The 23176-nt window shown below is 42.2% G+C and overlaps 1 protein-coding gene across 7 annotated transcripts; it reads left to right on the top strand.

The window, feature by feature from the left end:
- Positions 1–37: 37 nt before the first annotated feature.
- DCUN1D3 (defective in cullin neddylation 1 domain containing 3) lies at positions 38–21405 on the top strand. 7 transcript variants are annotated; one of them, XM_067306287.1, is made up of 5 exons: positions 2319–2500; positions 2604–2684; positions 11051–11133; positions 16059–16590; positions 18684–21405. In XM_067306287.1, the coding sequence occupies exons 4-5, from the start codon at positions 16160–16162 to the stop codon at positions 19168–19170; spliced, it is 918 nt and encodes a 305-aa protein (XP_067162388.1). In that variant the 5' UTR covers positions 2319–2500; positions 2604–2684; positions 11051–11133; positions 16059–16159; the 3' UTR covers positions 19171–21405. The 7 variants fall into 7 exon arrangements, with proteins under 7 accessions (XP_067162387.1, XP_067162388.1, XP_013806338.2 ...); XM_013950883.2 differs by adding an exon at positions 5025–5074 and having other exon boundaries at positions 2483–2684; XM_067306286.1 differs by lacking the exons at positions 2319–2500; positions 2604–2684 and adding an exon at positions 38–105.
- The last annotated feature ends 1771 nt before the right edge of the window (positions 21406–23176 follow it).

Genomic DNA, 23176 nt, shown 5'->3' with positions numbered 1-23176 from the left:
GCGTGGCGCCGCTGCCGCGCGCCGCCAGCTGACTCCTCATCCCCGGAAGTGATGCAGGGGAGGGAGGGGGAGGCAGCGGCAGCGTCTCGCTGGGAGCCGCGGAGGGTGAGTGAATTGGACCATGTCTCTTCCCGTCCGTGCTGGGGCGCCTCGCGCCGGGCTACGGGGGCCGGCGGCGGCGCTGTGGCGGGCGGCGGCGGCCGGGGCTCCGCGCGCCGAGCGGGGCTGCGCGGCTCGGCCGGGAGCCGCTGGGGCGGCGGCGGCGCCACTCCGCTCCCCAGCGCTGCGTGGGGCAGCTCCGGGCCGCGCCGCCGCCCCCGGCGGGGGCACCGGGACCCCCCGCAGCCCCTCCGCGCCGGGCCTGGGAGCCGCCGCCGCCGCCGAGGGCTTCGCGGTGCCGGGTGCGGAGCCGGGGGAGGCGTCCCGGGGCGGCGCGGTGCGGTGCGGTCCGGGGTGCTTTTCCAGTTCTTATTTCTCCGGGCTTCCTGCTCTCAGGCCGTTTAAGCGGCTTAGGCGACGCGGAGCGCTCGGTGCCCTGGGTCGGTCTGTCCGCGGCCGAAGTCACCGTGCTGCCGCACTTTGGGGTTTTTTGTTGTTTTTTTGGTGTGTGCCATCTACATGGATCTTACAGCGTCTCTTTGTAAGCCACCTATCTCTGTACTGAAAGGCAGCCCCTTTAGGACAACAGGAATCACCCACTTTGCCCAAATATTCGTCATATCCAGCCTTTAAAAGTGGCAGGCTAACAGGTGTATATACCCACTGTTTTGAGAGAAAAAAGTGGAGATATAAAAATGCAGGGCAACTTATTTCTGAGATAGTTCTCATAACCTGAACATACAGCCTTTGCACAGCCATTTTTCTTTGTATTTTAACTTTGCCTCCCTCTCCTGAACATGTTTACCCTTGCTGTGAAAGCTGCAATCTGTGCTAATCACTCTTACTCTTTGGGGCTGTGGTGACACTAATAATCCACTCATAGCAACTTAAATTGTAACTGGCATAATTTGTGTTTTAAGCAAATATTGGTTTAAAGAATATGCCTTTCCTGTTAGTGCTGTGGTTGTTGGAAAGAATAGTTGGTTATCTTTAAATAGTTAACACTGCTGATATGCTCTCCTTCAAAATGTTACTTTGATAACTGAGGAGTCAGATGCCAAGTATCCAAATACAGCAGTGATCCACAGCTGGTAACATTTTTTTTAACAGGATTATGCCTTACAGTATAACTTAAAGAGGGAATAGGTTAAGTGCTCAGGAAGAGGCATATAATGATACAAACAAAAAAGCACAGGACTGACATACATTTCTCAAAATTTGTGACAGGCCTCACTGTCAATTTTAGTGTTGCTGCATGGTCTGTTTTGGGAGAATAGTTGATCAAAAGATATCCCCACCAGAAACGTTCTTATTATCTGTTTAAGAGCCGTTTTGTTAAACAGTTAATGTATAACTAAGGCATTAGCGCTTTATTTGAGTGAGCAGTGGAAAGAGAGACTGTCCGAGTACTAGTATTTCTTGAGTGCATCTGGACTCTGCTGCAGCTCTGTTGTTGCATGTTTTCCAGGTATAAGATATTTCTCAGAAGAGGAAACATGGTCACTTGGTTAAGGCTGCATGTGAAAGTAAAGAGTTCATGCTCTTGTTGATTCTGTAATTTGTCTTTAAAACCTTATACCTTCCTAGCGCAGATGTTAGTTAATAGTCTGTGGAAAACCTTCATAGCCCTTTACATGAAAGGCAGTGCACAGTCTAAAGCAAAGATTTCCTGCAGGTCAGCAGAAAAAGCAGAGCTTGTGATCCATGTTGTATTAGTTCAAATTTGTGAAATAAGACTGGCATTAGAAACTTGCTGCAAATACCAACTTTTATAAAGATTTCTAAAATTCTGATTATTTCCTAAGAGCAAGTTCTATGCAGACATGACTAATTTTAATCCTTAAACAAGTTTACAGAACTAGTCATGGAAGAACTTATAGCTGTGATACTACTTGACAGCTCAATGTGATGCCTTTGAAACTCCTTTTCATGTTGAGACTGATAACCTGCAATATGATCTGTAATCTGCTCCTGGATCTTTGAAGCTGGGTTTGGTGCCTTCTCTGTACAGTTATTTGCTTTATTTTGTAGTTGAACATTGGCACATTCATAGCAAATTCTAGCTAATGTGCATCAGTAGTTCTTAAAATTTACTGAGCTTGGAAATTCATTCATAATTACATCTTGCTTCTATAGCACTTAGCGTGGATTATGTAAAAAGGGTTTATCAATTGCACTAAAGGGATGGGTTTGAAAGACAGCCAAGAACAGATATTTTGGAAGAGCTGTGTTAAAATTAATTGGAGAAGTATTTATTGAGGGAAAAAGACTGCCAGACCATTTGATGGACTTCTAAGAAAAAGGACTTGTTCTGACAAATTTCTGTGTGGATGAGAAAGAGGCTTGGTTCTGCTGCTGCTGCTTCCTTTGGTTCAACGTAAGGAACAGGAAAAAAAATCCCGTATGTCATGTCTATGTATATTGGGGCAGGGGGATATAAAGTGAATGAAAAGGAAGTGGAGGAATGGGGGATAGATATGACTGTTCTAAATGTTCACACCTAGTAAACTTGCGGTTTCGTGTGGCAGAAAGTGATTCGAAGGTGGATTGGATATGAACAGATGAAGTTTCAAGCCTGCAGGACTGTGAGTACCTCTAGTACTGTTCAGAACTTTCCCAGATTGTAGCAGTCTGTTTTCTTTATTGGTGCTGGTGAGGCATTTATCAATTCAATTAATTTAGAACCGCAGAATACTATAAAACCAATCTTCTTTGGGTTGGGCTGTTTGTAAGAACTTGTGAAGTGCAAAAACAATGTACTTGTTCCATTAGGCACATAGGTCTGTAGTAATGAACATACCACAAATACTTCTCTACTCTGGGTAAAAAGAGGCTGTAAAAATGAAGGTATGGGGTTTGTTAGAAAAACAGAACTTACTTTCATCCTCATCCTTAAAAATAAGAAAAGAGCTGAAGATTGCTAGCCAGGATTCTTGCAGGATGAAAGACCAGTCTGTAAACACTTGAGGGACTTGCTAGGCACAAGAAGATGAAAGGGAACCCCTTAACAGCCTCCATCAGCATTCCCAGACTGGCCTCCTTCTCTCTAGCTTTTTCTCCCTAGGGGTCTGCATCTTATCTTGCTGGCTTCCTTTCCTTTATTTGCCTCTGACTGATAGGCTTTGTCTTCTGGTTGCTGGAAGTCTAATAATTTCTTTTGTCTCTTCCCCCTTCCTCCTTTTAAAAACACTAGATTAAATGGCTCCAGTGGTTTGCAGATTATCTGCATTGGTGACATGAATTAATTGTATACTTGACTCTAAGTTATTCAGCAGTAATGACATAGTAACTTGACTTGAAACAATGGTAATTTCATGGTGACTTGTATTAGCAAATGTTGCCTTCTGGTAAAGAGCCATCTGCAATTTACCCCCTGTAAACATATGACACTAGTAAATTGTCTATGCTAGTTCTCTTGGTGTCTTCTATACAGTAAGTTGTTTCAAGCATCTTTTGAAACAGTCAGGTATCTATCTGTCTGTCTATTTTTTTTGCTTCATAGTGTGAGTCAAATAATTACAGTTCTGGCTGAAGCCTTCCCAAAGCAGGAACAGAAAACCCAAGAGTTCTAGATGTGCTCACGTAGTTCACTTGTATCTTGACTTCACCCTTCAGCGAAAAGGTTTTCTGGAACTGTTCAGCTCTTGGTAACTGCCTTTTGGCGAGCAAGTCTGAGGGATGATGGTAGCTGGCAAACCAAAAGGGAGCTCACATTTGTCCTTACAGAAGTACCCCGTATTTTTTTTATGTCAGCGTAAAGAAATTCCCCCTACTGCAGGAAGCTTTGGTACGACAGCTTGGTGATATTTTTTCATTTCCATCTCAGTGTTAATCAGAACAGAGAAAATAAGGCAACGAAAGGGAATCAAAGGCCAAAAGATGATCTGGGAACGAACGCAGTTAGACTCAGCGTGCCTATATTTCATCTGTGTGTCTAGCGGAGCAGCTCTCTGGTCAAGTGATTTGCATCTCGAAGGAAGCAGAGAATTCAGATTTTAGGAAATGGTTATTTGATTGTGGTGTTTTGCCACTAGAAGATCTATGGTTGAGAGATTAGTTAATCGTAGGTGTTAAAGAACTCTTTTATGGTAGTAGGAATATTATACGGAAACTAACAAAAATATAAATGATCAAATAGGATTCCAGTAAAGAGAATGAGCTATGATAATCTTCTGTTGTGTGTGTAAGTGCTGTTTCTTTTGGGTTGTCTGTTTTACAAGAGACAAAATTTATTTATAAATATGTGAGGATGCTATAGTCAACCTTCAGTCACTGTTTCTGTTATACCCCAAAAGTCAGACAACCAAAGACAGTATGACAGCCATTGTTACTTCTCATCTCACTTTTCCTATCTAGTGAACATAAGTATTTTTAGACTGTGAGGATTATGTGGTCCTGAAAAATACCAAAATCTTGGTTTTTGCATCCAAGCAATAGCAAAAAAACAAGTGGCAGTTCTTAGTTCTTGCTCTGGATTTTTGTAATTTAATGCAACTTTTCCTTTTGCCACTTTGAAATATCTAATGTTGTCAGTCTCATCCTTTCCCTTTAAAATTGAAAGGGAGGGATAAAAATCATCCACCCAAGATTGTGGGAAGCACATGTGCTTAGCAATAGACTCGAGAACTGAAATGTTCAAGAACATGGTTCTGGGTATCTCCATTACAAATGAGTCTGTACAAAGAGTCTCAAGTACTCTGATTCAGCATTTAAATGTGATGGGTGGTCAAGAAATGTGAAAGGTCTGACATAAAAATATGCCAGCTTCAAGCACAGTTACCTCTGTTTAGAGTTTATGGTTGTAGTTAGTGTGCAACACAGGATAGAATACCTGCACAGCATGTCAGTTTTCTGAAACAAAAAGCTATTGAATGGAACGAAAGATAAGTAAAAGTCTATTAACAGAATATGCGTGTTCCCACCAGACTTCTGAAGGAGAGCTGAGAGTCTGTTACAGCTGAAGAACTGAGGTCAGGTACTCAAAGATTCTCTTCTGTTTGAAGCTCTTGAGATAGTTAACATCTAAATATGCCTGCACTGTTTGTGCAGCGTAAGGTGTTAGACTGTTGTTTGCTATAACAGGGGAAGCAGGACTCAAATCCGTAGGGAGAACCGAGGTCTCTGCAGGTGTGGTTTTGTATATTTTCTGCTTTAAAAACTGCAGAGTTTAGAAATCCAAACATATGCTCTTAAAACACTTCAAGATTTCAGCTTGCTTTAAGGCTTTCATTTAAAACAGTTCCATGTACATAACTTAAATATTATTCCAATATTTGCATGGTCAGCTGCTAGTGAAGTTCCCACACAACTATATGAAATAAATGATTCTTTTGGCTAGCAGCCTGTAAATGATGCTACACTTGCTAAGGTGGCAAGCAGGGCTTCTGTAAGCTCCTTGTGAACATCTGCTGCCAGAACTGATCTTAGGAGGTGCTCTGGCTCTCGTCTGTAGGCTCGTACCTTCGCGGGCCTGTTGGACTGCTCTGTGGGCCGAGGTTCTTGTGGCTGTTGAACTGTTCTGGAGATGGGACACTGCTAACCAGAGCTGGTAGGAGGACTTTCTTTTTTGTGTGATAAGTGTAGCTTTCTTCATTATTGGAAACTAAGAAATATAAAGTTACTCGTTTACTACATTACAGTTTTAAATGTATCTTATTGTAAGGGGAGTCACTTGATGTCTACCTAAATTATATTTAGCCAAACATAATGTATGAAGGTGCCTCAACCACTTCAGGGTGAAGTCTGCTAGCTAAACTCAGTGCAAAAGAAAATCCACAAACACTTAACTCTATTTAAAAGTAAGCATTTTTTTTAACTGCAGAGTGGAGTGTAGACTGAGGTGTTTTTTCAAAGTTATTCTGGTTTGGCTACAGGATAGTTGCAGTTTTCTGTAGATTAGCTTATTCTGTCTTTGTCAATTCTATAAATTAAATGTTTGTAGTACAGCAACTTTCAGCTGCTTACAGTGCGATGCGTCTGCATCAAATATCCTGGGAACATGGTTTCTGCTGGTTCCATAACCTGCAGCTCTGCTGCAGCGATGTGAACCAGGTGTATCTGAGCACAGAGTAGCTCTTTGCCTGGCATGTGCTGCTTTGGCTATGCGTAATACATACTGAAGTGCTAAAATGTCTATCATTCTGTGCAAAAGTTTTCTAATGAAACCTGGAAAAATGCTGATGTGTTATTCTTTTACGATCATCAGCATGTTAGAGGAAAAAAATCAGTAGGTGATGATTTGCTTTTTCAAAAGTGCTGGACCTTGAGAGGTCTGTGGACTTTGAGGAGGATCTGAGGGGAGAGAGGGAGGATTGATAGTTTTTAAATAGATGGAGGTTTTTAAAGCTGGTAGGACAGGGATGAGTTAGGTATAGTTAAAAAAAAAAAAAAAAAAAGCTTGTTCATGTTGTTAAAGCATGTACTAGCTAGGAAATTGGATAGAGTCTGGTTGGGGTTCTCGTTCCATCTTCACTGAAAACTGCTGGCATCATCTTGAATGGCCACATGATCTGACTGCCTTGGTTTTCCCTCTTCCTGCTGTGTTGCTCATAGCCTAAATCCGCTTCTCAGAACAAGTACTGCTGCTGTGTGAGCTGGTCCACTAACTTATTTACATTACATGGAGGCACCCTTCTAAGATTATACTACTTAGCTAACTGGACCAATGGTTTTTCATCAAACTCTTCTTGGATTTGCTCTCTAAAAAGTACAGTAATCCTAACAAGTCATCCCACCCTCCCACCCCAAAAGGTGAAGTACATACTATTAAAAGATTTATAACTTTCTAATGGGGCGAAGTGGAAAAGATAATGAAAAGTGACCAGTCTGTAAGGTACTGTGTGGTTAGAGAATGTAAAAGAAAGGGAGGGTTTCAAGGGAAATGTTGCATGTGTGCCTGCTGAAAAAACTGCTTTGCACAGTGTACCTTCCGTGAACAAAAGTAGTAAAGTGCCTTTACTCTTTGTCTTTCCCTATCATCTTTCACATTATTATTCATATTTTTTTCTTAAGCAAACTTTGTTCTGTAATTAAGTGCACACACTGAACTGCAGATCTGAAACCTCTATTTCAGTGAGGGTTTTTTAAGACTAGTTGTTGCTGTTTGAACATGAAGTACATTGTCACGCTCCAACTCTTAGCAGAGCGGTCTTAAAGAATGCAGAAAGCAGGTTTCCTCTGTCCAGAGTCTTGAATGGAAAAATCTCCCGTGATGTTACAGCCCTGGACTTGAAGCGAGAGCACACAGTGTCTGCATGTGGTTGTTTAGCAAGAGATTCCTGCCTGTTTCCAGGACTCGTTCTAGGGTGGCTTTGGGCGTTTGGTGACAGCTGTGATTCTTGGCACCGAGAACTGGCCCAGCGTTATGGACTGCAGGCACGGTGAAGCAGGTTCTAGATCTGCTGTAATTTGGCTTTGAGAGATTTTATACTTGAGCCTCTCTTCCCTTCTAAACTAGTTTGGCCTTTCCAACATGCTCTTTCTCAAAGGAGTCTGCATCTCATTGGAGGCAAAGTATTCAGGCTTTCAGCATAAATGTTGTCTGGCTGCTAATAGCTTGGTTCTCCCATTGACTGGTGTTTAGCCTTCTGCCAAGGGACAGTCAAAACTCTGCATGGTCTGTCCGTGGACAGCTGGCTGCAGAGTTAATCAGGGAGTGGGACTTAAGTGTGTTTTTCCCCCCCCCCCCCCCAACACTCCCTTTTTATGCATCCATATAATTGGCTTCTACTCGGAGACCAAGTGTGTTTTGTAGGAGCAAACTTTATCCAGTTTGATCAGGGTTCCCAGTATTGTGGTTTGATTCCAAAACTCAAAGCAAGGCTAATCAGAAATGGGTTATTAAGCTGATTTGGAACAGATTGACAGAAGTTCCCTTCTGCATTCTCCCAAAATCATAACCTGGCTCTAGTTCCCTGGAAGGTTCTTGAACTGCAGGAAGCCTTACAATTCACTTTTTAACTAATTGCAGCAGACTTTTCCTGCTTTTAGACTTCCTCTTAAATAATTCTGCATAAATGTGCATTATAGACTTCTGCTAGCCCAGTTCTCCTTTAGGGACGTGGTGAGGTGTTTTCTGTGCTGGTGACAGCCCGTGATGTAGCCATTGTAACTGTGGCAGAATGCTTTTGCTGAGACAGGTTCACTGCAGGGTATGGTGTGCAATAAGCTATTCTCAAAAAGTGATGGTTTTGCTCATACAAGCTTCATTCATGCTAGAAGTGCTTTGGTACTGCAGTATAAAACCACTATAACAGTAAAATCTTCTGTATGCTTGATTTCTGTCCGCTGAAGAGAGAAACGATATGGCTAATTCTTCACTGATTCCATGCAGAAAAGCAAAGAAAGCTGCCTTTTGTGAGAACATTATCAGCTCTTCCTCCTGGAGAAGCTGCTGCGAACAAGCGTTCAGGGTTGTAGCCGCTTTGGCTCTGCAGCGTGTCTGTAACGCAATCTTCTGCCCACCCGTGCTCGAGAGAGCCAAAGCCACAGAGGGATGGAAGACGCAGGTGCAAAAAGTGGTAGGAGAGCAAAACGAAGGTCCCCATGGTCTCGAGGGTGTGCTCCACCCGCTTGCTTATTGTCCCCATGGGTTGCAGAGCGGGGTTGCTAACTAACCACCCGGGCTGGTTTCTGAGCTGTGTCGGTAGCAACGCTCCGCTCGCCACCGCCAAGGGGGGACGCCCTGTGGTCATGCAGATGCCTCTGTCCTCGTAAGCTTGACCTACGGATGAATTAAAACTCGTGCCACAAAAATGTTGATGCTTCTTTACCTAAATCATGCAAGATGAATGTGGCGGGGGCGGAAAGTCAGTCGCAACACATTGCTGCAACTATGATGACCTTTAAATACAGGCTTGAATAGCTTGTTTTTTTTAACTGGTAACTCATTCTACCTCCTTATTCCACATGCTGTAATCGAGTGTTGTCATAGAAGTTTAGACTTACTACTATATTTAAAAAAAGTGAAAGCTTTTTTTGTTTGCTAGCAGTTCCAGAACTAGCCGGATTATTTCTCAATGTCTAGCACTTGATGGCTCTGCGCCATGATGCCTGTGTCAGTCAATGTGCAACACAGTAGAATAAAACTAATAACGGGGAAAGGACTGTATCTGACAATTCTAGCAGGTGGTAATATTTCTGGCTCCTGGGTCCAGACCGTATGTATCTACGGGTCAGCCAGCATGGAAACTGCTTCACACAACCCTGGAAAATGTTTGGCCCATGCTAGGTAGACCTCAACTCCATCAGCTTTCAGCTTCTTTTGAACTTAAAATAAGCCTTTGCTTCCAGTTTGTACAGGAGTCAAATGGAAATGTAGATTAGGTGGCTCCTAGGCTTCTTCCAAATAAGTGCTTGGGTTGCAGGTTATTGCCATGACATTAGTTTTTAAAATATAGAGTCTAAGATGTTGCCTCTCCTCCCTTTGAGCTAGCTCTGGGGGAAACAGGGCTGTGCAGCACGCAGCTCCTCTTGTCTCTTCATCAGCCCTCAACCTACGTGTAAAAGGACTTCTTTCATGGCAGGTGGCCTCAAGAAATTGATGTTAAATTCATTAAATTCATGTGAAGTTAGGATGAAATAGAAAGAAAAGCAAGCTCATACTTCCACTGCAAGAGGCAAGAACTTGTGTGCGGCTGTACCGCATTAAGGCGGTTGGTGCTCCTGCTCCCAGTCAGCCTTCAACAGTGTCACATGTTGTTGCCTTGTCAGTTGGGGCATGCTCTGAGAGAGCTGTGCGGCTGTAGGGAGAGGATACGGGTGTTGGTGTGGAGGTGAGGTTTGGAAGCAGAGAGTATAACTCCATAGGGAAGTGGCTTTTTGGAATATCCATCGTGGAGGATAAATGTCTGAGAAATGTTTTTGCTCTGTGAGTGTATTGTGGGCAAAAATACCACTCCACAGTTTCTAGGGTTCTTGAAGTGTTTTGGATGCCTGTTTCCCTGAGTGAGTTTGTTTAACAGCCTTGATGTGAACTGGGATTTATTCTTGGTCACTCAGCACAATCTACATAAAGGGCTCCAAAGTTCAGGGAAAACTCAACTTATGTGGAGATTGGCATGTGCAATAGGAATTTGTTTCATGGTTGTCTTTCTACATGCGTTCCCTGCTTTCTGCTGAAGAAAGCACAGCGCAAGCTAACACTCACACTTGATGCCATGAGAAAAAGTAGTTCTCATGTTAAAAAGTAAGGCAGCGTTTCGTCTCCTGTCTGCTCCCTAGGTGTACTCAGAGCTGTAAAGATCGGACTTTTTAGTATTTCTGTTAGTATGGTAGAGCAGAGGAGATTTGCCAGAGCTTTCCCAGTTGTTCTCTAGATTGGGTACTAGCAGAGCTGTTGACCAGGTGCTGCAGTTGCAGCTCTTGCTACACAGACGGGATGCACCCTCATCCATCAGCTTCTCTCCAGACCTCCTTAGTCACATTTGCAGAGCGAGGAAGTTAAAAGTTGTGCCAAATCAACTTGAACATGGGAAAACAAATGTGGAAAAGAACGTGCTCAAGAATGAGAAAAGAGAATTACGTTCTAGACCCAATTTATGCATTGCTAGGTAGCAACTCTCTGGCACTCGTGGACTGGCAAAGGCAGTATGTCCTCTGGTTTGCCCTGAGTGCATGAAGTGAGGAATTAACATTCCTTGCTGAAACTTGTACAAGTATATGGAAGTGTATGTTTACTTTTAACAAAAGTTTGAACTTAAGTCTGTTATATTTAGTACATACTCTACGCTTTATATAATAATGCACATTAGTGGTGTTAATGGTACTTCATAGATCAAAAAGTGAAATAGTTTTATAAAATGGCTCTTTCAACAAATGGGTTTTGGCTATAAAAGAGTTCCTGAGTTTTATTAAATACATATGGTCACTACTAGGCAGTTAAGTGCATTTTATGTTTTTTTTTGTAGTCTCTTCTAAATGTAAAGATTTGTGTGGTCCTTTTGTTTTACAGTGTTCCATGTGGAAGCCAGAAAGCCAAAGCCTGAAGAAGGCTGTAAAAGCTAGGGGAATGATTCTCTGCGTCTCTGCAAATATGTAAGTATTAGATGTTTGCTTACAAGATCACTGGCAAAGCATAAATTTAGAACAGGGATTGCTTCTGATTTGACAGTCACATAGCCCTCTTGTGCCTCCCCAATGGAAAGCTTTGCGTATCTGTTCCGAGGGAGAAAAAGATGGGGCACCCACTCTGCTATTATAGAAGTTATTCCCCCTGCCCACAAAAAGATAAAAAATACATAGTGAAATTCCCCTATGGACTGTTTATTTGCAAAAAGTTGAGACTGGGTGAAAGCTTAGTTTATCTTTAGCAGTGTTGTCTTCGCCTTAGCTGATGAACTGCCACTTGGGAAGGGATTTAATGGTTGGCTGAGCTGTGTCCCCTTTTGTAATGAGGTTTCTTAAACTTGACTTTGCGGTGTTCTTGTATACATGTTTTTTTCCCTTCTCTCCTGATACTGTCTATGCTTTGAAACTCTTTGTAAATACCTTCTGATGCAACACTTTAATAAACAGCATAATGCTTGACTATGTTTTGTTATTCTGTTTCTATTGCTACAGTAACACTATAGTCATTAAACAAAAATGCTTGCCTGGGTTACTTAAATATCCCCTTTACATCTTCTCTCCTCCTGCCAGCTCTCACCCTGTCCAGTTGTGCTGTTGTCAGTTGTGTTATGGTGTGCTGTGTCCAACAGAGAATCACTGCTGAGTCACTTCACTGTTTTGGTTCCTTCACACCTTGGGTTACGTGTGATTTGGTCTCTTGAAATCATTGGAGAAAAGACTTAATTGTCTTACAAAGCTTATAAAAGAAGACAACCATTAGCAAGATCTTTCCAAACTTTTTTCCTAGTTTTTCATTTGGGCGGTATGGTTCGACACATCCTTTGTTCTTAAAGGGTGGCTTTCATTTAACTGGCTGTAGTCACTAGCGCTAGACTTCCTGTGTTTCCAGTCGCTTATTCCCTTCTAGTAAGAAATAGAGAGCATCATTGTCCATCTGTGCTTTGCAGTTCCTGTTATGTGGAAGACGGCCTCATGGGCATCTTGGTGATTCACATTTACTGTAGGTTATTGCTCAATACTTGTCTGAGTAATCAAACTTCTTTGGGAGTCCTGTATCCCGTAGTGCTGAGTGCATTCCAACGTTAGCCCTGAATTTTGTTCTTTATTAGTAAAATGGCAAAACTTAATGGTCAGTGCTGCCTTTTCTGTCTCACTGTCAAGGTTTATAAATTGTTCCAGTAAGCTTGCTCTTGAGACCTGGTCCTTTTGGGAATTGGTGCTTTGCCACCAGTGCAGGATTGCCTTTGGGTACATGAGAACTTTATACTTGAGGTTCCTAATCCAGCTGGGAGAAATATCTTAGCAAGTCCTTGTGCTCACTTGGGCATAAGCAGCCTGACCTAGACATGACATTTGCTTTGCTCTGCAGTGAAATGAGTACCTCTATTTGCTTTCCTGAAAGTGCCTTTTTATCTTCATTGAACACTGAATTCAGTGCAACTCCTGATGCTGCAATTGAAACCCTTCTCCATCCTACCTTAACAAAGTCTTGAGTTCTCCCACTTGTTTCTGTCGCCTTCCTATGCACTTGTTGCTTTCATGGCTTGAAACCTGAGTCATATAGGAAGCGGAGGTGACTAGTAAGTGGATGTGGCACAGTGAAAGCATTTTATTAAAAGGATAACTCATGGAGTGCTGTAAGACTTGTCTCTTGCAAAACGAGATACATGCGCAAATTGCCAACGGATGCAGTCTGACATTTTTAAGCTGGTTTTGCTATTTTGGGGGTAGAGCGCTTCAAAGTATCTGGAACATGGCATCAAGTTTCGTGTATCAGAAAAGTGAGAAATTACAGCAACTGCACTTGAGTATCTTGTAGTGTTTGTTTGTAGTAAGTAGGATTACTCTTTGACTATCTCCTCAGTAGAGAGGAAGAAAGAAGCTCTGTTATTGCAGGGAGCACCAACGCTCGCAGAGCCCAGGCTGTATCTGTTCAGGAGCAGCAATCAGCCCTTTGCGAGGCAAGTGGGTTGGAGAATAGAAAAGTTGCTTGTTTGGAGGGGTGCGTTAGTGGGGACTTGGTTAACTTGCACTCTATAGATTAATGTCAGTGTACTCCCCACGGGTTTTCAGAAGCAGCCATGAGGATGCTTCCTGATGTATAGTGGTTTAATAATGCTGACTGACCTTTCTTCCATGTAAAGTAATGCTGTCTTCTCGTGACAGCAACTGGCAATAAAACCCATCTGTTTGTCGTGCTGGTGATGTCAAATTTTAGACCTGAATACTGGGTATTTTTGTTGTTAATACAAGCAGTTGCTTAGGAAGCGTGACAGCATGAATCACTTCTGTTAAGAAAATACATGGATAGAGTGTGTAAGTTAGTCTTGTAAATTGCTTTGTTGTTGTTGTTGTTTTTTAACTTGAAATTGGGGTTACTAAAGTGAATTAGACTAATAATCTCTGTCCATTATCCTGCTTCTGATTTGGCTGCCACCAGCTACTTCAGAGGAAAGTACCATTCGCTAATAAGCAGCTATTCCTTAACCTGCCCATAGATAAAAGCCATTCCTGGAAGAACAAGTATTAATGTGTAAATAGAGCATCTGAATTCTGGTGAATTTAAAGAAAAAAAGGAAAGAGGCTGGTATCTGGCAGTTAATCACTAATCAGTAATTTACAGTGTCTAATCGTATCTGATTTGTTTTGGTGTAATGGTGAAATAAGTGGCGTGGATTTGAGAAGACAGTGTTCCTCAGCAGCAGGGCAGCACCAGAACCAGGGCTGGGCTGTTCTCTTCCAATTCACAAAGAGCTGGGAAGCACCAAAGACCCATGGAATCGCCTTATGGGTTATTTATGTGGAAATGTGTCTTTTAATGAATCCTTTAAAATGCAGACAGCTAAGAAGTTATTTTTGAATACATTAGATTGAACTTTACTTGCCCATAAAAATGATGTTACAAAGTGCCTCTTTTAGCAGTTTGAAAGCACGTACCAGATGTTTGTTCCTTCTGCTTCTTTAAAAAAAGTTATACAAATTGGATTTTTTAACTGATGAGTTGTTAAATGTCTTATTCCTTGTTTCTGTAGATATCTGGGCTGATAGTTTAGGAAAATGCATATTTCTTCTTGCATTCTACCCTCCATGGCCTTTCCTCTCCCCTTTCCTCTTTCTCCCTTCTTCCTTTTTCCATGTTCTCTCCCCTCCACAGAGGGACTTCAGTTTGAACTGGTGCATCACACGCAACCTGTGGGGTTGGCTTGGCTGCTGGCAATAAAACAAGTGGTCAAGAGTGAAAGACTATACCTGTGCTAAGAGAAATATCTTCTTAAGCTGCAGGTCCATACTTGAAGGCTTATTTAAAAGAAAGAGTATGAAGGGTTATGTAGTCTGTTTTAAGATTTTCTTTTAGAGGAATCTCCAGGACTAATCAGCATTTACAAGGTTTGTTGCTATGTGAGGAAACTTCTTGGTGGAGGTATAGTTTATATGTGTTAAAAAGTGGTAGGGAGGAAGCCAGTTGTGCTGGGAAAAGGTCTCCTGCTGATTAAACTAGCTCCACGCTGTAGTAAACTGTGTTGGCAAAAGGAACCAAATTTACTTGTGAAACTGCACATACCCTGTTTTGCCAAAATAGATATAACAGTTGGGAGGAGCTGGGGAGAAGATACGTGTTTGTAATCATAATTTCTGGAGAATTCATCTGTTGTCGGTGCTGCTGTTCAGAGTTGGCTTAGAGCTTAAAATAGGAGTTCAGTTTCTGAAGGGCTTTACCAAAGAAGGAATACACAAAAACTGTCATCACATCTGTTTTCTTTCTTTGTATTTAATTTTTAATTCCTCTTTTCTTACTTGCTTTAATTCTGTATCCTGGAAGCAATAACCCAAAAGCTATAATAAAAAGACTAGGTAAACACAATTTCTACTGTGGAGCCTGCTGCCTAACAGACAGCAGAGGTGAGATGCAAATAAGTGGAGGAAGGAGGAATATGATAAGCAATTGCTTTCTTGGAGTTGATGTTTCTAAGAAATGGCCTATTCTAGGGCATGGCCGCATGCTGATAGGGTGCTGTGAGAGAGTTTGGTTGGTTTTTAATAGGAATAGCTTAAGATCCTTCTTCTGTGAGTAAAATATCTTCTCCAAATATGCAAGGCTTTAACATTATGATTTCTAAAAACAGAGTATGAAGAAATCATTATGGCATTTTAATTTAGATTGAAGAAACTGAACTGGAAGTATGGCTTCTTCCTATCTGCATGTGTCTGGCTGAAAGTTTCATTAAAAAGGCCCCCTGCCCCTTGGCTCTCTCCTTACCTGAAGGGCAGGAGCCCACTTGAAACAAGGAATAATTCCTTAAATACCATCTTGCGTGAAAAGTGAGTGTTGCCTCCTTTCTGCAAACATGCTCTGTGTGTGTTTTAAAAACAAAAATCTAGATTTCAAATTCTTAAAAAAAAAAAAAAAAAGCTTTTGCCAGTTTGCCAAAGGTGCAGTCTTAATTCTAAACCATAAGTCTCTGTCAGTTTTTTTTCCCCCAAAGTGCTTTATTTCAGTGTTTTGTATTCTATATATAAAATGTGGATATACTTTTCAGAACTATTTCCTGTAAAATATTCCTGTGTTGGAGTAGTCTGTCTTGATGAAGTCTGTACATGAATCAACCTCTTTGTAACCTATGTTACAGTAAGAATTTTAGGAATTTCCTTTATTAGGACCCGTTAGTATATTGCAGCCACTGAGTGAGCTGCGTTGATTTATAGGTAAGACAGCCTGAAATTGCCTGAAATTTATGGCATATGCCAACTTTTTGTACACTACACCTTTTCAGTATGCAAAACTGAAATATCCTGAAGTTGGTCTCTTACTCACTGGTGAATGTTACTCTGTATTTAACACTTACAATATCCTTTGTGTAGGAGCAGCGATTTAACTCTGAACTGTTTTTCAGGTTAGTTGACTGCCGCTGATGGCATGGTGAAATGTGTTGAACAGCTGCCGAGAGGGTGTCCGACTGCCAGGGGGCTGCTCTGAAGCTGGGCTTGCAACATCATGGGCCAGTGCGTCACGAAGTGCAAGAACCCTTCTTCCACCCTCGGCAGCAAAAACGGGGACAGAGAGTCTGGCAGCAAGTCGCACAGTAAAAGAAGCGCAGTCCACAAAGACGACCATGCTTCGGTTTGCGGGAAGTCTTCAGGGGATATCCTTGTCAACGGGACAAAGAAAACGGACGCTGCTGTAGAGTCTAGTCAGCCTCCAACGTTTTCTGGGGATACAAAGAAAGACGCTGTTTCCAGTGCAGAAGAGTCTTCGCTCCAAAGGATTGGGGAGTTGTTTAGGAGATATAAGGATGAACGGGAAGATGCCATACTGGAAGAAGGAATGGAACGATTTTGCAATGACCTCTGTGTTGATCCCACTGAATTTAAAGTGCTAGTTTTGGCTTGGAAATTTCAGGCTGCTACCATGTGCAAATTTACAAGGTTAGTTCTTGTAGAACTTGTAATTATTTTCATATGTTAAATATATCCTATCATCTGTATGTTGGAGAGACAACCTCGTTAGCTTCACTTACTTATCTCTTCTAACACTTGCATTTTTGACCAAATTAATTCCTACCACTGCAGAAGGAAAGCTTTGTATTGTCCTCTTTCCCTCCCCTCACAGTGGATTTTGGAATTGAAAGCATGTTTTGGACATTGTTGTTAACGATGAACAGTGTAGTGACATTCTCTAGAAACTAGTTTATTCTTGATTTGCCAAAACTAGTTTTGCTGTATCCAGCATCGTCTGGATGATAACAAGGTTGCACACTGAAATTAATTTCTGCTTTAAAGTAATATGTGGAATTCCTTACTAATTGCTGTCAACTGTTATTCTGTTTAAAAAAAAAAAAAAAAAAAAAAAAAAACAGGCTGACAAGTTCCTGCCCAACCAGTGTTACACTTAATGTGACTTATCTCAAGAATAATTTTGTTAAATCAGAGATAGAGAAATAAACCCAAGGTTTTTGACACTGTGGTAGCTGTTTCATGCTGGTTGGCAGTGATTGGCATTTAAAGCGCTGTCTGTCTTTCTGGACAAGGTACTCAGTCAGCAGGCTTATAAAGCATGCTTGACGCTACAAGAAACAACAGAAGGATTAAAATTTACCAGCAAAAAGAGAACCAAAAAACCCAGTAATGCCAACGCCCCCCCCCAAACCTGATTGTATATCACTGTCCAGGTAAGAGCAAGTAAAGGCTTCCTACAGGGACTTGCCTACACTTTCTGAGAGAGAATTTTATTTTTTTTTCCCCCCTATCTAGGTTGGTTTGAGTAATGGTGCCTATTTTAACTCAGCTAATAACTATTAAAATTACTTGGGTGTTCTGAGCCTGAAACCTTCTGTCGCGTACTGAGCACAGATAGCTTTTCCCGCCTCTTCGGAGGTGTCGTGGATGTGGGTGCGTGTCAAATGGAAGAGAGTACTCGGTGGAGTGCAAATGTGGATTTACTAGGGGCGGAAGGAGCAGAGACGTGCTAACGTGGTAAGGGAATGACAAGTAGTGTCTACGACTCTGCCCAACCAGCCTGAGTGTTACTAACACCATTTTGATTCTCTTGGAGAGATGGCAAATGCCCGGGTGAGAGGTTACCAGTGTTTAACGGTACGTTCCCTGGTGCTGGTCTCAAGACGTGATCCAGCAAGTGCTAAGTGCTGCTTTGGCTTCTCCCATTACAGAAAGCAGTGCGCAAGCAACGCGCTTGTCCGTGCTCCGGAGCACTGCGCTGTCTCCGTTCCTCCCTCCACCCCGTCCCACGTCAGAATCTGTGGTTTCCCTTGGTATTGGCTGGTTACTATGCTGTGGCGCTTGCTCATGAGCATTAGATAAATCACAGCTAGCCATCTACCCCTGTGGCCTCATATACTGCTGCTTTGACTCTGTTCAGATACTGCCTTGTAGCCTGGCTGCGTGGTGCCGTGCTCTGATCCGCTCTTTCGGCAGGTGCCTTCTCTGGCATCGCAGCTGGCACCCTTTTTATTTTGCAGTCTTGGAAGAGAAACCAAAAACTGAAGGAAAGCCACAGCTGAAGTATTCTTTTCCTTGAGAACAGTTCATCCAGAGCATGGGCATTTAGGCACGGGCAGTATCAGATCAAGCTGGTTTATGTACGAGGCTTCAGGGAGTAAATGTAGTGTTTTCAGATGTGCACTTCTGTGGTGCGCTTACTTTTTTTTTTTTTCTTTTAATGAAAGGCACTGGATATGGTAATATCAAGTAGTCAGAAAGCCGTAAAGTGAAATATCTTTCAAACGCTGATAATGCCCCAGCCGCACAGGGTGGGTGGGTTCTGACTGTGGTCCCCAATTCATAAGAAACTGGAAATGGCTGTCCTCTTGGCAGCTCTCATTGCCGAGAGTTTTCAGACCCCGGCAGAGGGGTGGGAGCGTGCCGTGTATTGCAGCACGTTGCTGGGGTACCTCTTGGTACCTCTCTGTTGATTCGGCCTATCTGAATGGAGATGGGACTTTGTTCAGTGTGTGAGGTTGGTGAGAAGCGTTCTCACTAATTTCTCTTCTCTTGCTTAATAGGAAGGAGTTTTTTGAAGGCTGCAAAGCAATAAATGCGGACAGCATTGATGGCATTTGTGCAAGGTTCCCCAGCCTCTTAAACGAAGCCAAGCAGGAAGACAAGTTCAAGGATCTCTATCGTTTCACCTTCCAGTTTGGCCTGGACTCTGAAGAAGGACAGCGGTCGTTACATCGGGAAATAGCCATTGCCCTTTGGAAGTTAGTCTTCACCCAAAACAAACCCCCTATTTTGGACCAGTGGTTACACTTCCTAATCGAGAACCCCTCAGGAATCAAGGGAATCTCCCGGGACACGTGGAACATGTTTCTAAATTTTACTCAGGTGATTGGACCAGACCTTAGCAACTATAGCGAAGACGAGGCCTGGCCTAGTCTCTTTGATACCTTTGTGGAGTGGGAAATGGAACGAAGGAAAAAGGAAGAGGAAACCAAATGTATTATTGCGTCTTCAGACACAGAGGGGCTGTGTACGGAAGAACAGACTTAACAGCGTTTCAGCATTTAAGCAGCAGTGACAAAAGCAGCCTGCTGCCCTTCATGAAATGTAGACTCTGGATGTTTTTGGAAATTGCCGAGGCTCCAGATTTTTCTACTTTACACCTTTTTCTGCCTTGTATTTGAAAGGGCTCTAAAATGCTGTATCATGTTTTAGGCACTTTCTTAATTTTGGTTATTCCTTTTACTCTTGCCCTGAAATATTTGACCCTGGCTACAAGTTAAGCTTTTTTTTTTTTTTTTTTTTAAGACTTCAGATTAGTATAAGTAAGTCTGATATTTCTTGCACAATGTAGATCTTTTTAGTTAGGTTAAATTAACATTGCTAAATTATACAGTGCCAGATTAAGTTTTTCATACTACATCTGTCAGGGCAGGTCTGTACTGTGTGTAGTGCTGTTTACATTGTTGAAATTTTAGGCTGTAATAATTTTAAGGTTTTATACCAAGATGAAAAGCAGTGTTAACTGTTAACTATAAATGCATTAATCCCCTGGTAATAAGGCTCTAAAAACAACATAAGCAACAGCTTTTTGTAATATGGCTAATTCCCATTTTAAGCTAACTTTTAGTGAATGAGTCCAAATCATTCCTTTTTTTCAGAGTATCAAACTAAATGTTGGGGTTGTTTTATAAAACTACTGTACCTGTCAGTCAACTGAGTGGTAGATGATGATTTGTATCTAAATCTCTTACACATCATATAATAAAAGAGCAGTACTACCTCAGTTTTATTGAAAGTGGGCGACTTGATGGACTTCCATTTTCTCTGGAAGTTGTATTTTTGTGGTTATATGACAATATTTTTACTTGATTAAAAGAACCAAAGGTTCTGCTTCTTAAGTTTGCTAAACATTAGCAGAATAAACAAATAAACAAACCCTAAGTCTTCAAGGAAAACTGTGGTATAACTCTGCTTTAATATGTTTGATTTATACCTAAAGTATTATCTTACTTGTCTGGCAAGCACAGTACTTCTATGTAAGGATCTATCTTTTGCATTAATATTGACAAACCAATTTTTTTTAAAACGATGTTTAATTGCTAAATTGCAGTTAATACTCCACACTTTCTGGAGCAACAATATTGGCATCTGATGATAAAGTGAATTCTTAATGTGTTCTTAATGACAAAAGTGTAGATGCGTCATTTTTAGACTGATTTGGTAATATTTGGATAGGAGTCAATTTATTATTTTAAAATGCCTGTATTGGGACTATTTGCCTGTTGAAACTGTTGTGACTTAAAGGGAGTTTTATTAACACTGGTTGAAACTTTTTTGGTTATTGATGCTACCTTTTTTAATTTTAGTATGTCAACTTTTTTACACTTTTTGGTAAAAGGGATGATTGCCAAGGCTTTCTATTAAGCTAAGCATTGGCCTAACGAATTTGATACGCTTCCATTACACATCTTTATTTTCAGAGCTGCATTTCAGGATCATAAAATGACTTCAATTAAAAAAACAAAACAAAAAAACCTGAACAATCGTCCATAGCATCTAATGGCTTTTGTGCTATGTAAAGGTTTTAAAGCTAAAGGAAAACACATTTTAAATAGAGCTTGTCATTAGACCCGAGATGGCATGCTTTGCAAATCCGCTGTGCCCCAGGAGGGTTAGCGGCGATAGGAACATCTGTCTGAACTTGGTAATTGGCTTTGCTGGTACACAGCCTATGCAATAGCTTGGGTCCAAGATCATCAATCACTAACAAAACGTGGGTATCTAAAACTATTGGAAACAAACCCACAAGCCTCAAATCGCATCTCTTTCACCTGGCAAAAGGAGAGTTTGATCCATGCTGCTCCTGCAAGCTCTTGTGTTAGGAGGTGTGTTAAGCTGTGGAAAACAAATGCAGTTGTTTTAGAGGCAGGTGAGTTTGTCCTTTGCAGGAGAGGAGCCCTCATCTTCGTTCCTTACAGGTAAATACACCGTAGCTTTGTCCTTGCTGCTGTAACCTTCCCAGCTACTGCAGCACAAGCACTGTCTGGCCGCTGCGCCGTATTCCCATTTGGTGAGCAAAGCGGGTCAAAGCGCTCAGGCTGGTACAACTGAATTTAGGGTGAGACTTTTGCTGGTGCTGTTATGGGGGAAAAAATCTTCCCCAACAGAGGCTGCTTTGTTCGCAAAAGTTGCAAATGTTGACCTGATTTGTTAGTAAAGGAAGACTGTATTTATAAATTTAAGACTACTCATTCGTTCAGCTATTAAATGCTTTGTTCATCACTTTCTTTTTTTTCTTCCTGAAGAGAATTTAAAATGTCCAAAATGTGAAAACTAACCGCTCAAATGCGTACTCAGTGCATGTGCACGCGCACAAGATCAGCCTAGCGGCTACTGCTGGTTTGTGCACTGAACTGCGGCAGCTCCCGGGGATCAGGGCTGGAGTCCTTTAAGGAAAGCATCTGCCTTGTGCTCCGAGTGTGGATTGCAGTAAGGAAATTAATTTATAACGCATCAAGGTTTAACCATTTCAGTACATCGAGCCTACTGCAGTTTTTTCCAAGATAGTGGTGGTGAATATACGGGAAGATAAAAGTCTTATTTCCCGTTGGGGAAAGGACGTACCGTTCCCCGCGGCTGAAGTCCCCTGTCCTCAGTGCTAGAGAAGAGCCTCGTGCTGCTGCTCTGCCTGGCAGGGGCCGCTCCAGCCTGTTGGGTTGCTTGTACACATAGCCAAGTGATCTATCTAGCCAAGAGCCATTTATTTCTAGTCTAATTTCACTTGTGAATTACAAGTTACAAAGTACAAGCCAGGCCTGTCTGAATTTTAAACTTCTAAACCAGGAGCTGAAGGCAAGGTGCAGCTCTCGCAGTGCTGCAGGTGACGGAGGGCGTCAGGCCTCGCCTCGCATTGCCTGATGATTTTATGGACCTCTCTCAACGACAGACCTTACTTCTTAATGGCAGAGCATCTGGGGTGGGAGTGGGGTTTTGTACATGTTTCTGGGAAGTCTTTAACGATATTGGAGCCTCTGAAAATATGCTCGTTTAATGGTTAAACTGTGAATTTCTGTGGAATAGGCCAAATACATTCACTCTTCATTTTTATATAATTTTAATCTTTAATGCATAGGCCAGAGGCCTGCAAGTGGGCAATGATGCTGATGAAATTCTTGAAACCATTGGAACTATTTAATTATTATTATTATTATTTTTAGTATGGATTAAAAAACTTGATGCATGAAGTGAATCTGCTACAACTTGGGATAAATAACTCTAGATATGCATTTTGACAGTTTAGGTAATATACTGGAAAACTGGTTTGATATTCACACTAGCATTTTGTTGCCTTCCCTTATAAACCTAAAGAAATGTAATTCCTGGAAACTTTACTCCCTAGGAATAAAACACTGACTACCTGCACAATGTTATAATTTGCAGCACCTTTAAAATTCGGCTCCCCAGTTGATGGGAGGCTCAGTTGTACTAAATCTTATTTGTGTGGGTGCGTTGCCGAGGTCAAAGACTTTTGTTTCCGGTTAGGGCTTACAGGATCCAGCCCGTAGCTGGCCGTAAACATGACTGAGTGAATTAATTGAATGCCGAACTGTGAGTTTACTTGCTGTTGGTGCTATGCTGTGTGGAGAATTACAGCTCTCTGGTATTGTGCGGTTGTAATGCAGGAACCGCAGGAAAATCAGTGCAGGTGGGGTGAAAGCAGGTGGCCTCGGCCTGCGGCTGGGGCGAGCGCTGGCCTCCCCAGGCTGGGGCGGCAGATCTGCTCCTGGATCAGCCTCTGAACCCGGTAGCTTTTCAGCCAAGTCTGTGTAAGAGCATAAAACTCATTTACCCCAGTGTGCTGAAAACTGAGCGCCTTAAGATTCGATCGCAGATAGATGCGGCCGCTCTTCCCGAGGGGCAGCGTGTCTGTCGAAGGGGTGGCGCAGCTTTGGCTGCGGGGCTCTTCACTCCTCGCCCGTCTGCCGGAGCCGGAGGAACCCGTGTCCCGGGACAACCGGCGGCTTGCGGCGCCTGGTTCCTGGAAACAGCCATG

This window comes from Apteryx mantelli, chromosome 16, assembly GCF_036417845.1.
Source record: "Apteryx mantelli isolate bAptMan1 chromosome 16, bAptMan1.hap1, whole genome shotgun sequence".
NCBI classification, from domain to species: Eukaryota; Metazoa; Chordata; class Aves; order Apterygiformes; family Apterygidae; genus Apteryx; species Apteryx mantelli.
The sequence above is the reverse complement of the archived record's forward strand: the minus strand, read 5'-3'. Positions and strand labels throughout refer to the sequence as shown.

Bases quoted from the DNA above. Each gene is read 5' to 3' on its own strand.
- DCUN1D3 (XM_067306286.1), top strand. From the start codon at position 16,160: ATGGGCCAGTGCGTCACGAAGTGCAAGAACCCTTCTTCCACCCTCGGC. The intron at 16,591-18,683 runs GTTAGTTCTTGT...CTTGCTTAATAG, and splicing joins ACCATGTGCAAATTTACAAG to GAAGGAGTTTTTTGAAGGCT.